General features: G+C 40.1%; 1 protein-coding gene across 1 annotated transcript in view; it reads right to left on the bottom strand.

Moving 5' to 3' along the window:
* Positions 1-16,046, bottom strand: part of STUB1 (STIP1 homology and U-box containing protein 1) — a 223,738-nt gene that overhangs the window by 59,642 nt on the left and 148,050 nt on the right. Inside the window, exon 6 of the mRNA XM_067141521.2 lies at positions 3,343-3,459. Within this exon, the coding sequence (XP_066997622.1) occupies positions 3,343-3,459 (117 nt within the window). The remainder of the gene's footprint in view (positions 1-3,342; positions 3,460-16,046) is intronic.

The raw sequence follows: 16,046 nt of genomic DNA on the forward strand, positions 1-16,046 counted from the left end.
CACAGTTATAACACCAGACTTAGAGCCAACAGACGGGCAGCAACCAACTCAACAGTAGTTAAGAAATAACAACTTCCACTTACATGTAAGTCCTCATCTGTTTCAAAATTATGTAAGACTGAATTCTCTCCTTACGTTCCATTTCTTATTTCTTCTTTTCCTTTTCTTACAGAAAACTTATTTCTGCATCTGTTGACATTTTCTGGCAAGGATTCAGCCATTTTATTACCTACCGGTGCTAACGGCCTCTTACAATTTTTCAATAGATGCTTCTGCCTTACTTACTACGAATTTCATCAACGGCCTTGAAAAGATTGTATTCATGACAATCAAGTTTATGCTTGTGTACACGCCCTCATGTCGTTGGCTTTTTATTACTACCACTTTGATTTTCCAATATTTTATATGAACTGTTTTAATTCGAATTTTAATAGAAGTTTTAGTCTCTGACAAGATTATAGTTTAATCATAAGACAGTTTTCCATTAGCATCTTTTTATTTTATCATTTTTCACAATTTTATTGTTCTGAATTTTAAGAACAGACTAAACTTTTAACTTCCACTTTTTATTTTAGTTGTATTTTTGATGATTGTATTTAACGTCCACTTTTAATTTAGTTGTATTTTTGATTATTGTATTTAGGCTGAAGATGCCCTTAATTGAGGGCGAAACATGTCCCATGTAACTAAGAATTTAATTACGTAACAACTATACGTGATAATATAAGTATTGAATAGGTGGAATAAATTAAAACACCTTTATCATTGTTGAAATGTCTTGAGTGTGTCGAAGCATTCAAAGCAAATGCCTGGATGGAGCCCTGGTTAATTTTCACAGGTTTTACATAAGTGGACTGTCTCTCGCCTCCCTCCAACAACTTTCCTGTCACTGCAAACCTTGCAATCTTTAGTTTTTCCTTCGGGATGGGGGTACAACAGGTGCAGCTTGCCATTCAGCCTCGCTTCTTCATCTGTTGAGGAAGGTCTTCCCCTTCTCCTGTTCTGTGTGTTCTGCACATTTCCTACAAGTTGTCTTACCACGATTTTCCTGCACTTCAGATGGCTCATTTCATTCTTACCTTCTTTGAAGTGTAGGAAGGCATTCACTAGTGTTATCTCCAGAAGTCAGAAGAACATTTTTCTCTACCACTTCACTGACTTACGTGTGAATGGGTATGAGCTAGCATAGTGGTCAGAAAGATCAACCCCCCCCCCATGTATTGATTATAAGCACATATGACAGTAGGTTTCTGTACAATTTCCTCGGCACCTTGACATCTTATTCTTTGCACAGGCTGAGTGGAATTGTCATAGAAAGTGGACAACATAACAATAATCTTCTTCCAAACCAAGCATGAAGTGTTATCTGTTCGGAGTTGTAACGTTGTTTCATTCTCTTTGTTGCGGCTTTTCTGACTAGTAATGGCAGACCTTTCCTATTTACCGTTACACTGCCTGTAATATGGACCTTTAGTTTCAGTAGCTCAGCTGCAAGTTCGTATCTAGTATAGAACCAGTCCGCAAAGACATGAAACCCAGCTTTGTTGGTGGCTTGCAAAACTTTTGTAACCAAATGAATAATTATCCCGCAAGTGAAGGGTAAAATGGGCCTAACAAGTGATTGTGTGGTGGTTCAATCGCACATACGTATCCAGTACTCAAGTCTGACAGTGCATATATACGGAGTCCCCACTTTATTGGTTTCTGCTTATTGTAACACTTGAACGTGGCGCGACCCTTGAAGCCTACAGTGCTTTCATCAACACTCAGATTCTTTCCTGGAATGAAGTGTTCCCTGAATTTCGTGTCCAGGTACGACACTATATTTCTGACCTTCGAACCTCTAGATTGTGGGCCTGCCTTATCAGCATCAGGGAAAGAAAAATGGAGATTCCAGAATATCTGTAGAAATCTGTCTAGAGAACACATCTTTGTAGAACACCTGCTTATCCAACTAGTTTTCACTAAAATAATCCTGCATTTCTGCATTACTGTTCATCCCCATGTTGATAATTACACGAATAAATGCCTTCAGCTCTTCTAAAGTCACAGCTTTTCAACAAAACCAGGTCTCTTCTGAAGTGGAGTATTTTGCTGTATTTTCATTTTGGCAATTTGTTTGTCTCATGGACAATAGGGTTAGCAACTGATAAGTAAAAAATAGCTGGCAGTACTCTAGTTCTATTTTAGGTCTATTGCCACAACTTACGAATCAACTGACTAACCTGTAAGGAAATTTGTGTAATCCTGCATCACCCGTTCTTCACGACCTCCAAGGTATGTTTGAAGTCAGCTCTGTATGACTGGGACCGGGACAAGTCATAATATTATCACCTTCTCCATGATTTCTTGCGACGCTGATATCAATATCGTCACTTGGATTACTAATGGATATATCACTTTCATCACCAGATTCAAAATTTACATCACTTTCATTGTCACTATCATCAAAATCAGCCAAAGTAGACGCAAGAATCTCAGCTTCGGTCAGACTGTGCCCCACCATGTTGCTTCACCATGACTGCTTTCCAGTGTCAAGGAAACTGAGCAATTTTGCCGAACAAAGAGAAATTAAAACACTATTTGGTTTCTTTCTGTTTCCAGAAAGGATCAGCACTAACAAAACGAAGTACAAAAGCTCTAGCATGTCAGGTAACCTAGCAACGAACAGCAAAACATTGTGTCGACACATGAACTATAACGATAAGTGACGGCTGTCGACCTCAGCTCGACACACGAGTGGAAGGGGATAATGATGCACCCTACTTTGTTTCTTCTTCTTTTTCTTTTTCAAAATAATATCTGTATTGGCCAAGAAATACTCAGGAATTTATACTTCTGTATTGTTTATCCAACTGAAAACAAGCATATTATGAGAGAACGTCAGTGTATTATGTCTACCCCTTAGACCCATTTCCTGATATGGGATTGGGGATGAAGTGAAATGAATTATATGGCATTTTTTATGGCCAGATGCCCTTCCTGTCACAAACTTCAGTTAAGTAACTAATAAAGATGGAAATGAATGACTGTGAATGAAGCAGGGCAGGGAAGTGGAACGAATCGGCTGTGGCCTATGAACAGGAATTGTCCCACAGCAGTTGCCTGGAGTGAAAATGGGAAACTACGTAAAATCATTCTCAGGACAGCCAACAGTGGGGTTTGAATCCACTCTCTCCCAAATGTAGAGCTTGGCTCCATAGCCATAGCACAATCATGTGCATGACCACTCCTAGGTAGTGTCAAATTTATGTAGAAAATACACAAAAAATATTAATTTTTAAAAACATATATACATCAATACAGTCTGTGAAATAGAAGTTGTGTGAGTAAAACACAAACCTGCAGATGTTCTTCTATATCTTTCCTCTCATACGTAATACCACTAGGAGTGATCACAGGTTCCCGGAGGATTTCAAAGCTAATTTTCCCACAAAGGAAGTCTGGAACATCACGTTTCTGAAACATAATATTAATTGGTATTTTTGTAAAACAATAAATTGATTTTCTTAATAGTATCTCAGGTTGCAAATCCATAATTGGGTCATTCCATGGTTATGGACTAACACATAGATGACACATTCACTCATTTGTCTGCCACAAGGTATGAAAACAAGGATCCAATAACCTATGACTCAATAAACTATACATTCTGTAGTATATGTAGGTGGAGAGAAATTACCTGATGACATACTTTATGATAAATGTGAGAAGAAATCATTGGTTACGGACTAACTGAAATGGACAGAACTATCATAGCTATTATGGTAATTGAAAATTCCTCTTCATCTCTTTTCTTCTATTTTCGTATTCATTATGGAAAAAGAATCAGCAACATTAGTATTGCTTATACAATTCAAATTCCAATGCTAGCACATTTTTTTTTTTAAATTAATACATCACAAAGAAAGTTACGGACTAACAAATTATAGTTACAGACTAACATTTTTATCTGCATTACATTAACTGATCCTGAATATATATTTTTTAGTTCTACAAGCCCTGGAAATGTGATTCTGTATTTTTTAAATCACTCTCACTCACTCTGAGGCATTTGGAGCGTGAAGATGACATTGGACAAGGTGCATCAGAAAGGCAGTAAAATATGTCACTAACGGGTACACTATTAACATCATTCACATCTTTGAATTGATTGACCCCAGGTGCTCTCTGTTCAAGGAAATGAAATGTTACAGATCTCTCCTCATTATCAACTGAAATGGCACGACCAAGGAACCAATAGTTTAGTTTAGGCCAGTTTACTGCATACCATTTCTCACAAACACCGAAAACTCTCTCTGATCGCGAAGCTGGTACAACTTCTAGTTCACTTGCATAGGGTCTGAATGAAAATGGTTTTCCCTCCTCATCTGATGTAATTGATATTTTCACTGGCATTGGCTCCTGGCATCGAATGCAGTGAATCTTGTGAATGTCTGGAATTTTTGGTGTATCTTTCCAAAAAGCATCCAGCTCTTCCTTTTTGTTAGCAATGCTAATACCAGGAACAAAAGGAATGTGTATATTGTTTGATAAAATGGTGGCACATTCTATAACTTACTTTGCATCTACTGGAGCAAATTTGCCACCACGGACTCCATCATATACATTTCGTTTGATGTCTCACCTATACCATCTACTGCCCCCCTTTCCATGACTGGTCACAAAAAAATGCCAGTTGATGGGAACAGGTGCAGATGATGCATATGACAGTGTGAATCATTGTTTAAAGTGCTGCCCTGCACCATCAGAGAATATATTCAAGATTTGAATACTTGGTGCACTGGATTTGATATCTTTCATTATCAGTTCGTTGAATACAGGCACTGCATATTTATCATGATGTCCGAGACTATTACATATGATTTGACAGCTTCTTTCCCATCTGGAGTTTCATACCAGAAGCATGCTGTGTATAATGTTAACTGGTCATGGGATCAGTGTGCACCCTGGATCTCAGTTCTGTGAATTATTGAATAATTCTCATTAAAGTCGATCTGAAGAAGACCCATCCTATCAGACCGACTGTTAAGAAGCATCCTGAAATGGGCAGATTGTCTCTTTTATATGTAGTGATGGAAGACAACTTAGGCACACTTTCCCCAAATGCTACGATTACATCCTTAAGTGTTGCATCCTAAATGCAGGTACGAACAGTTCTTCCATCCAAATCTCGTGCCCGCTGGTATTACCGATCCTCTTCTGTCAGGATGTCTTCTTCACAAGTTGTCAATAAGTAATCAACTTTCCATCGATATTTACTGCAGGTTCGTAAAACACAATCCAAATTATTAATGTTGCATGCCAGGAAATTTGTTACTGGATCAGTAATTATGTTCCCAGGAAAGAAAGGTCTTAATGCTGCAACTATTAATTCCATATTTTCATGGTACATACATAGACAAAGATTTGTAGAGTTTTGGATAGTGGTAGACAATACTGGGGTCTCAAAGAAAAAAATTTTGATTTACCAAAGTTTACTTTCTTAAACATATCAAAGCAATCTTTAATGTTGTATAATATGTAACAGCATTGCTTTTTCTCTTTACTGCTATCTTCATTAGTCACTCGAACAAAATCTTTCCTTCCTGGGGACACATTAGAGATATCATCTCGTTGATAAAATGAAACATTATCCATTACATACTTTGAGATGCTCTTGTTTGATTTCAGTAAACGATAACTGATCTCATCAAGAATCCAAATGCTAATGCCAATTTCTTGACAACTGCCTTGCACTTACGAGGACTTTTTGGTAAAGCGTTCTTAGTCCTCTGCACAGCCCGGCCAAGAGACTGGACAGACCCATAAGCTGATATGCTAGGAGACTGGTCTGTAATTGGAGTGTGTTTAGGTGGTGATTGTTCCTGCACTTTTCTTCAAGCTTCTCGAAGCCTACGCATTGAAAGATGAGCATTTTCTCTATCTTGTTTCAAAACTGCAGAACTTTGCTTTTGTCTTGCAGCTGCTTTCCTAAGACAATCTTTTTCCTGTACTTCTCTTTTCTTCTCATCAGATAATCTGACACAGTATGCCTGAACCTTTTCCTTTGAAGTTTTTGCCATGGTGTAAATAACCTACATGTGAACAAAAATGTCGAAGTCAATATTTGACGCAATTGAAAAACCAAATATTCTAAACATAATTAAAATAGACTACAAAATGCACATTTCCACTCCTTTTCACTACGACTTTATCACTCATATGACATTATCAAACTTTGTACTATTTACTCATCATCATCATCATCCTAAACCATCTCCAGTTTCCCGGGTGTGGTATATGAGCCTCCTCCATCTCATCCTGTCCTTGTACCATTCTTCCTCCACCAACTTGTCCCAATCATGACCTCTCAGCATTACATCGCTCTTAACTAAATCTATCCATTTCCTTCGTGGCCTTCCCACGGGTCGTCTTCCTTCTACCTTTCTGTCAAATTCCTTCCTTGCAGTTCTGTTTACTGGCATCCTCTTCATGTGACCAAACCACTTCAGTCTTGATATCTGAATCTTATTTAGGAGAGAATTGTCTATTCCTACTTCTTCTCTAATTTTCTCATTCCTAATCTTGTCTTTCCTGGTTTTCTGGATCATAGTGCGTAGGAATTTCATTTCAGCTGCCTGAAGTTTGGAATTATCTCTATTGGTCAGTGTTGTGGTTTCGAGACTGTATGTAAGAATTGGTGTATAATAGGACTTGTACAATGTCATTTTTGTTTTCATGGGTATTTGCTCATCCCACAGCAGGTGTCTTACCTGGTGGTAAAATTGTGTTGCCTTATTGATTCGATTGTTCACCTCATGTTTTGCTAGGTTGTCATTTGATATAACGCTACCCAAGTATTTGAAAACTGGAACGCTGTCCAGTTGAGCTTCATTTAACATGACTATTGGTTCTGCTCCTTCCCCATACACTTTCATCACCACCGTCTTGGTCTTGCTGATGTTTAAACCATATTTCTTAAACTCCTCATTCCAGCTTTGTATTCTCTCTCCCAATTCATCTTCTGAGTCACTCCAGATCGCAACATCATCTGCAAATGTGAAGGCTTTGATATCTCCGTGTTCTTTCCTTTTAATAGATTTCATTATTACATCCATTACAATAATAAATAGAAGTGGTGACAATGAGCTGCCCTGCTGCACTCCTCTCTTTGTTTCAAACCAGTCCGACAAACCACATCCTACTTGAATACAGCTTCTGTTCCCACTATACAACATTTTCACTTTGTCTATGAGGCTGTCTCGCACTTGAAGTTCTTTCATGCATTGCCAAATTCTTTCCCTTGGTACACTATCGTATGCTTTCTCAATGTCCAAAAATATTAGGAATAAAGGCTTGTTCTTCTCCCAGTATTTTTCCATTAGCATCCTAATTGCAAATATAAGGTCTGTAGTTGACCTTCCTGGTCTGAAACCATACTGCTCTTCTTCCAAAATTGGTTCAACAATATCTCTGATTCTGGTCTCTATTATTTTTTCCAATATTTTCAGGACATGAGACAGTAGTGTGATACCACGGTAATTAGTACATTTTCGTCGGCTTCCTTTCTTGAACAGAGGTACAATGATGCCCATCTTCCAGTCCTCAGGAACAGTATTTTCCTCCCATATCTTGTTGAGCAGTCTATAGAGCCATTGGATTCCTGGAACTCCCGCTGCTTTCAGCATATCTGCACTTGTAAATAAATTTAGAATTTCAACCAATAACCTCTCATTACTGGTGGTTTTAATTGTTTTTAAATCACTGTAAAATACCACTCACAGTCATGATTTTCTTTAGATAAATACACTCACAACTTTCATAGCTAGTAAGTTTATCGATAAAATCATAACCTCTCAATAATAATGTTATTTGTTTTACGTCCCACTAACTACTCTTTTACGGTTTTCGGAGACGCCGAGGTGCCGGAATTTTGTCCCGCAGGAGTTCTTTTACGTGCCAGTAAATCTACCGACACGGGGCTGACATATTTGAGCACCTTCATATACCACCGGACTGAGCCAGGATCGAACCTGCCAAGTTGGGGTCAGAAGGCCAGCGCCTCAACCGTCTGAGCCACTCAGCCCGGCCATAACCTCTCATGATATTACCTATGATAAATTATGATGAAACTGATTTAGTCTGTAACCACATTAACTCAGGAAATTACAATGTTACAAATCTAATAAATATGTAGCATATAGGTTATGGCATGCATTTAAGTGAGTATAATTAATGTCACTGTCACTATGTTCACAATGAGCTACAAGAAAAACAATACAATTTGGTTATGGACTAACAATGAAAATACGTAATTTAAAAAATGTTCTTCTCACAGGCAATAATGTATTAACTTCTGCCTACATAGAATTGTTCAAGCACATGTGTTAGAAGCCAATTTGATCACAATTAAGGTTCTGTAAACTGCCAGTAGATGGCTATACACTGACTTAGCAAATGTCATGGGATAGTCACCTAATAGTGTGTGGGGCCTCCTCTGGCCCTGCGAACTGCAGTGAGACGTGTGGAAATGAGTAGACAAGTCCCTGGTAGTCCTCTGGACGCAGCTGACACCAAATCGTTTGCAGAGTGGCCGTCAATGCTGGTCTCTTCGTGGGTGCAGGATCCATGGCACAGAGCCTGCGTTACAGGACATCCCAGATATGCTCGATAGGGTACATATCGGGGCCCCTGGGTGACCTTGGCAGTCATTGGACCTCCGCTGCATGTTCCTGGAACCGTTCCTGGGCGACGTGGGAGCGATGTGGCGACGCGTTATCATCTTGAAACACTGCAGAACTGTCTGGGCGCTGGAAGGCCAAAAATCGGTGGAGATGGTCTCCGAGCAGCTCAATATAACGCGTACCATTCAAAGTCTCTTCCAGAACAACTAGGGGGCCCATTCTATACCAGGAAAATTCACCCCAGACCATAACAGAGACACCAGAACTCTGGACCACACCTTCGAGGCAGGCGGGATCCATTGCTTCATGTGGTCTGCGCCATACACGGTGCCTCCCATCGGCATGGTATAGTTGAAATCGTGATTCGTCCGACCATATCATGTTACGCCATTGTTCCAGTGTCCATCCCTGGTGAGCGACAAATGCGCGTCGTGCCCGATGACGTTGGGTTTACAGTGGCACCTGTGTGCGGCGCCGGTTCCCATACCCCACAGAACCCATGTTCCTAAGTATTGTCCACTGGGAGACGTATCTAGCACAGCCTGTGTTGAATTGAGTCGTGATGTGTTGCACGGTTGCCCGTCCATCACTACTGACAATCCATCTCAGATGTCGCCGGTCACGGTCATCGAGGGTGGCTGGACGGCCGGTCGTTCGTCTGTTGTGGACGGTGACACCCGCATTCAACCATTTGCGATACACCCTGGACACGGTTGATCGTGTGAAGCCAAATTTCCGCACCACTTCCGAAATCGCACTTTCCATCCGTCGGACACCAACCACCATACCAAGTTCGAACGGTGTCAGCTCACGATGACGTTCCATGTTACACCTGTCACATGCACAGCCACTGCTCACAAGGTCTCATATACAACTGCCGCTGGCACAGGAGGCGTGTGGTGCGCAGACAACACACCTGTGCATCAGTGCTCCGCTATCCCATGACATTTGTTCAGTCAGTGTAGTATTGCCAACTCAGTGTTTGCATGAGTAGAGAAATTGGGTGGTGTGAATAAAAATGAGCATGCATTCTTTACTCGCGAATTTAGAGCAGGCACTCGCAATGAGGTGAATAAAAACAGCCTGTCGATAGCAGTCAGTCACAGCAGACCTCTGACCTTGAGCACACACTCCAGTCGCTCGAGTAGTAGAGTGGGTGCTCCAGATTTCTGGTGAATAAAGATACAGCAGGCACTCTTTCCAATGTTTCCTTGAGCTAATTCAGTAGGTGATGCTCCGAATGATAGTCTCAAGTTCAGTGGCATGGCAGAGGTTACGGTGGAGATTAATCGTAAAAGAAAATTATATAAACTTTGCAGAGAATCATCTCAACTTGATTACAGAATGTTATATAGGTCCAGTAAGGAGCATGCTGAAGAGCCTCCATGGCTCAGGCGTCAAAGCGCCGGCCTTTCACCTTTGGGTTCCGTGGTTCAAATCTCGGATACTTCATGGGAGATTTGTGCTGGAGAAAGCGGAGGCAGCGGGAGGGGTTTTTCTCCGGGTATTCCCGTTTTAAGTAAACTCTTTCAAGATTAAAATTATTGTGTCCACCTTTTCAATAATTTTAATCTTGAAAGAGTTTACTTATTGTATCTTCAATATGGAACAAAATGAGATTAGTTACTCGTACTCCCGTCTTTCCTGTCATCTTTCACTCCAGCAACACTCTCCAACATCATTTCATCCGTCAGTCATTAATTATTGCCCCAAAGGAGTGCGACAGGCTTCGGCAGCCGGAACGATTCCTATCCTCGCCGCTAGATGGGGGCTTCATTAATTCCATTCGTGACCTGGTCAGATGCTGGAAACAGGCTGTGGATTTTCAAGGAACATTCTGAATGGTTAGTGGAGCATTTCCTTGTGTACTCCAAAGAAACAAGAGGTGGTGCACTAACAAACGAAGAAAACATGTAAATCTTCTTGCGTTATGTAGGTGACCCTGGGTTTCAGAGTGGAGTTAGCGAAGATATCTCGGAGACTGTGTCAAAAACATTTTTGCAGGTTCTGACATGAACAGAAATTAAAGCAGATTATTACATAAAATTCCAACAAATGTTGCTTACATGCAGGTAGCATGGGCTAAGTGGCACGAATGTTTCAGTTTCCCTTATGCTGTCAGAACTGTAGACTGTACTCATGTACAAATTCAGAAGCCACATGTTCAGGGGAATGACTACATTTACAGAAAAGGAGTCCCTAACATTAATGGACAGGGCACCTGCAATGGAAAGGAAGAATTCAACCAGTGAAGATGTACAACGGCCTGACTCTAAGACTTCTGAATTTGGAGGAACTCCGATGTTTGCACAGTTATGACACTCTGTTGGAAATCGAAGGGATGACAACTTGTGCAGATCTTACAACTTACTTTATGTTGCGCAGACACAGATAGATCTTATGGCAACGATGGAATAGGAATGGCGTAGGAGTAGGAAGGAAGCGGCCATGGCCTTAATTAAGGTACAACCAAAGCATGGTGTGTGCAAATGGGAAACCATGGAAATCATCTCCAGAGCTGCCGACAGTGGGGATTGAACCCACTATCTCCCGGATGCAAGCTCACAGCTGCGCGCCCTTAATCGCACAGTCAACTTGTCCAGTCCTGCAGATCTGGTTCCTCAAAAATTACATTCAATTGTCAATATATTATTTTCATCATAATTAATTGTTTTATTTACGTTATATCATTTTCCTCAATTTATTAATATAATATTCAGGCTATGATTTCCTACCTTTCAGACGGCCGATGGTAGGGTTATTCTACCCCCCGCATCAGATTCATCACCCGCTTCTCCTATTATTTTAACAATATGCATTTGTTTCCCATACGCTTTAATTCTACTTTATATTTGAGTCTTGTTTTCATGTTTTGTAATTTTTTACCAACAGTTGTTGGACGGAAATAAAAGTAGTTCACACTGAACAGCATTTACTGCACTAGTTTTCTTGTGCTTCTTATCCGGTCACCGTGACTTTGAAAACTGAATTGTATGTTCCTTTAAAATGGAGATGAAAACGGACTGGAATTCCACACTGTCGCCTGCCATGTTAAACACCGAACTATCGGGAAGTCATGGCACGTGCACGACCTTGACAGTGACACTGAGTGGCTGCTTCAGACACTCAAGTTTATGCTGTGCTTCCGCAACATTTTTATTCACCACAAATGCGGGGTGGAAGCTCATCGGCAGGGAGAGACTCAGGCACTCAGCGAGCACACCCTCACTCGCTTAGATTCAATTTTATTCACACCACCCATTGGATGAACAAATGATGTAAAATTGCCTCAGTTTTTAAATAAAAAATATGATTTATGAGAAAAACTATACTGCAAATTTAATTTAGCATATCAAATTAAATTAAAATCCCTTTATTTGCAAATGAGGTGTCTACCTCAGTGGCAATTGTTACACTAAAATACATTATTGTCAAGCACTAAATATTAAATTAACAAGACAAGAAAATTTTCCTATAATACAATATTATACAATTTACGCTAACTATTTCTTCTATTAAACACAAAGCTCATCCTTAATAAATTTATATTGTTTACAAAATTCTACTTATAATATCTCCTGTACTACTTACAAATATAGTCAACTGATATACAGTATGTGGAATTACTTCAAATGATACTATACAACTGGTATAAGATTAAAATTTACATTGCATTTATTTACTTCTTTTACCCATTCTGGAACCTAAGTAGCATAACAACCTGCTGCGTCTTAACCAGAGCCCCTTTTGACACCACTTTTCAGAGTTCCTGAAGGGCCTTCACAGCTACCGTAGCGGTCCCAGGGCCCTCGAAGTCCCCACTGTACTTCACCCCTACAGGCGGTCCCCTACTTTGGCTGTCCAAACTCCTTAGACCAGGGGATGGAATTAATTTATTCACACACATTTTTTATTTACATTAACCTGCACTGGTCGAATGCCCTCTAACATTTCATTTATTTTCTCTGTTGCTGTTTATTCTCTTCTTGAATATCTGTACAGATTTTGGAAAAGGATCAGACACTACCCCTGGTAAACTGTTCCACCTCCTTCACACCCTTCCCACTGAATGAAAATTTACCCCAATCGCTTCGGCTAAAATTCCTTCTAATTTTATATTTGTGGTCAGTCCTGCCGATATAATTATTTTCCAACTGAAGCCTGGCACAGATATCTCCCCATGCTGCTTCTCCTGTATAGGCTCTATATAATCCTATAAGTCTAGTTTTCTCCCTTCTCTTACTTAAAGTTTCCTACCCTAGTTCCTTTAACATTTCTGATACACTACTCTTTCTCCTGAAATCACCTGTTACAAATCTTGCAGCTTTCCTCTGCACACTGTCTATTTCTTTTATTAGGTATTCTTGGTGAGGATCCCAAACACTGTTTGCATATTCCAATAATGGACGAACCATACTTAAGTAACTTTTCTCTTTTAATTCTTTGTTGCATCCTTTAAGTAGCCTCATTATCACATGTAACAATCTGTATGCTTTCCCAACAATGTCATCCACATGATCCTTCCAGTGCAAATTACTTCCAAATCACACACCTAAGTATTTGCACTTGCCATCTTTAGCGAATAACTACAGTACAGTATATTCAAATTCAGTTTTAAAACTCCTGTTAGTAAATGTTGTAACAGTTGATTTGCCTCCATTAACCTTCATATTATTCTCTTCAACCCATTGTTGGATACTCTCAAGGTCCCTTTGTAATTCTGAACAATCCTCAATTGTATTTATTTCCCTATAAACAATTATGTCATCTGCATACAATCTTATTTTTGATGCTATATTATTCCCTAAATCATTTACGTATATTAAGAAAAGTAACGGACCGATTATACTACCCTGTGCAATTCCCTTCCAAACTTTCTCTTCCTGCGATACATTATTTCCTACTTTGACTTCTGGAACTCTTGAATTTAGAAATGTTTTTATCTAACGTCCAATCCTATTCCCTTCAATTTCTTTAATAATATTCCATGTTCCACTCTATCAAAGGCTTTGGAAAGATCTATGGCTATGCAATCTAATTAGCCTCCTGAATCCAATTGATCTGATATGTCCTGCTGAAACCCCACCAGTTGTGCCTACAAGAAAATTTCCTTCTAAATCCATACTGGCTCCTCATGAACCAATTTTTATCATCACATATACCTCTGATGTACTTTGATATTAAATTCTCCAGTATTTTACAAACTATACTGGTCAGGCTGATTGCTCTGTAGTTCTCTGGTTTCCTTTTATCACCCTTTCCTTTATAAATTGGTATTATTATAGATTCCTTCCATTCCTTTAGTATTACACTATTATTTATGACATAGTCAAAGAGAAATTTTAAATAAGGCACTATGTACCACCCAATTGTCTTTAACACCTCCCCAGTAATTTGATCACTTCCTGCTGCTTTTCCTTGCTGAAGCAGTTGGATTTCTCTGAAAATACATTTGTGAATGAGAAGCTTCTTTTGGCGTAGGGACGTGGCGCACCCATCGCCCAGTGGGAAACCACTGCAGTCAGCCACCCGAGTACCGGCGGGAAAACCGAAGCGTGAGGTTTGGAGGAAATGCCAGCCTGAGCTGAACATCAAGCTCTTATTTCATCTTCTGGGGCTAACAACCTCAGTCGTATAATTGGACAGTCCCGAGCTGTCCCAACAAACATTCCTTTTAGCTCATGGAATGGATCGCACTGTAGAATTGAGATTACCCCAGGGGGACAATCCCCCGTCAACCAAAGTTGACGCAAGCAGGCATTCGGATTCTGGGGGACCTGCCAGAATGTGCGAATGGGAAGAGTCGGAGCTCCCAAGAACCTCCAAAAGGATCAAAACGAAAAAGATTTTCAGGATGGGGACCATAAATGTACAGACAATGACAAAGACTGGTAAACTTAAACAGGTAATAGATGAGATGAGAGAAAGAAACATTGCAATACTAGCCATGCAAGAAACAAGATATAGTGATGAAGACACAGTGGAGTCAGAAGGCTTCATAGTGCTGAAAGGAAAACCAGGAATCAGAGTGGGAAAAGGAAGACACACACCTACATGCTTTGGTACAGGATTCATAATAGACAAGAGGTATGAGGATGGCATAATTGAAATGAAGAGTAGGTCTGAAAGGATTTCCACGTTATCAATTCGAGCAGGGAACAAAAAGTTTACCATAGTAAATGGACATGCGCCTACCAATGACAAGAACAGAAAAGACAAGAAAGCTGTAGACAGTTTCTGGGAAGAACTGGATGATACACTGAAAAGCATACCACACAGACAAGTAAAGATACTTGTAGGTGATTATAATGCACAGGTAGGGAGGGAGAAGCAACATAAGGGGATAGTAGGCGAGTACCCAGCACACAAGAGGACGAACAAAAACGGAGAAAGGTTAATTGAACTATGTCGAGAACACAGAATGAGACTTATGACAACTCACTTCAGGGCCAAACCGAATAAGAAAAAGACATGGGCAAGCCCATGCACCCACATTGGGGAATTCCAGATTGACCATGTGGCAATCAATCGGACAAACACTAAAGAGATTATGAACACAAAGGTCAGAAAGAACACAAGAATAGAATCAGATCACTATCTTACAGAAATCAAGTGCCTTTGGATTCCGCACAGAGGTAGACTGCCACAGACAAGTAGACCAACTGGAAAAATAAATATAGACAGAGACAAATTACGGCACAATCGATCCAAATACGAGGAAGGAATAGAAACTGGCAATGGATGGGATGACATGAAGCTGAATATGAGGAAACAGGCTGAAATATGGGGAAAGGAAGAAAAGAAAAAGAAACACTGGTGGTGGAATACGGACTGTGAGGAAGCGGTTGAGAATCGCAGGAAAGCCTGGAGAGACTGGAGCATTAAGAAGAACCTGGAAAAATGGGAAGTTTTCCTACGAGTAAGGAAGGAAACAGCCAGAACCATAAGATGGACCAAAAGACAGAGGATGAAGCAGGAATTGGATGAAATTGAAAACAACTTCAGGAAAAACAATAGTAGAGACTTTTTTGGGAAATTCAAAAAGAGCCTGAGTGGATATAAAGGCAGAGAACTCTTTATAAGAGATAAGAAGGGATCTGGCAGTTAGTGCGAAGGAGAACTGTAGGATACTTGCAGAATACTTTCATGACCTGTTAAACTGTGAACCACCTGAAGAAGAGCTGGAGCTGGGGACAAACACAGAAGAGAGAGAGTCATGTCCTCCAACTAGAGATGAGGTCGCGCAGGCCATAAGCGATCTAAAGAATAACAAAGCAACCGGAGAAGATGGAATATCAGCTGAGATGATTAAGTGGGGAGGTGACAAGGCAGTAGACAACATGACCAACATCATCGGCCAGATTTGGAGAACAAAGAAGT

The sequence above is a fragment of the Anabrus simplex genome, chromosome 1 (assembly GCF_040414725.1).
Source record: "Anabrus simplex isolate iqAnaSimp1 chromosome 1, ASM4041472v1, whole genome shotgun sequence".
In the NCBI taxonomy this organism is placed as follows: Eukaryota; Metazoa; Arthropoda; class Insecta; order Orthoptera; family Tettigoniidae; genus Anabrus; species Anabrus simplex.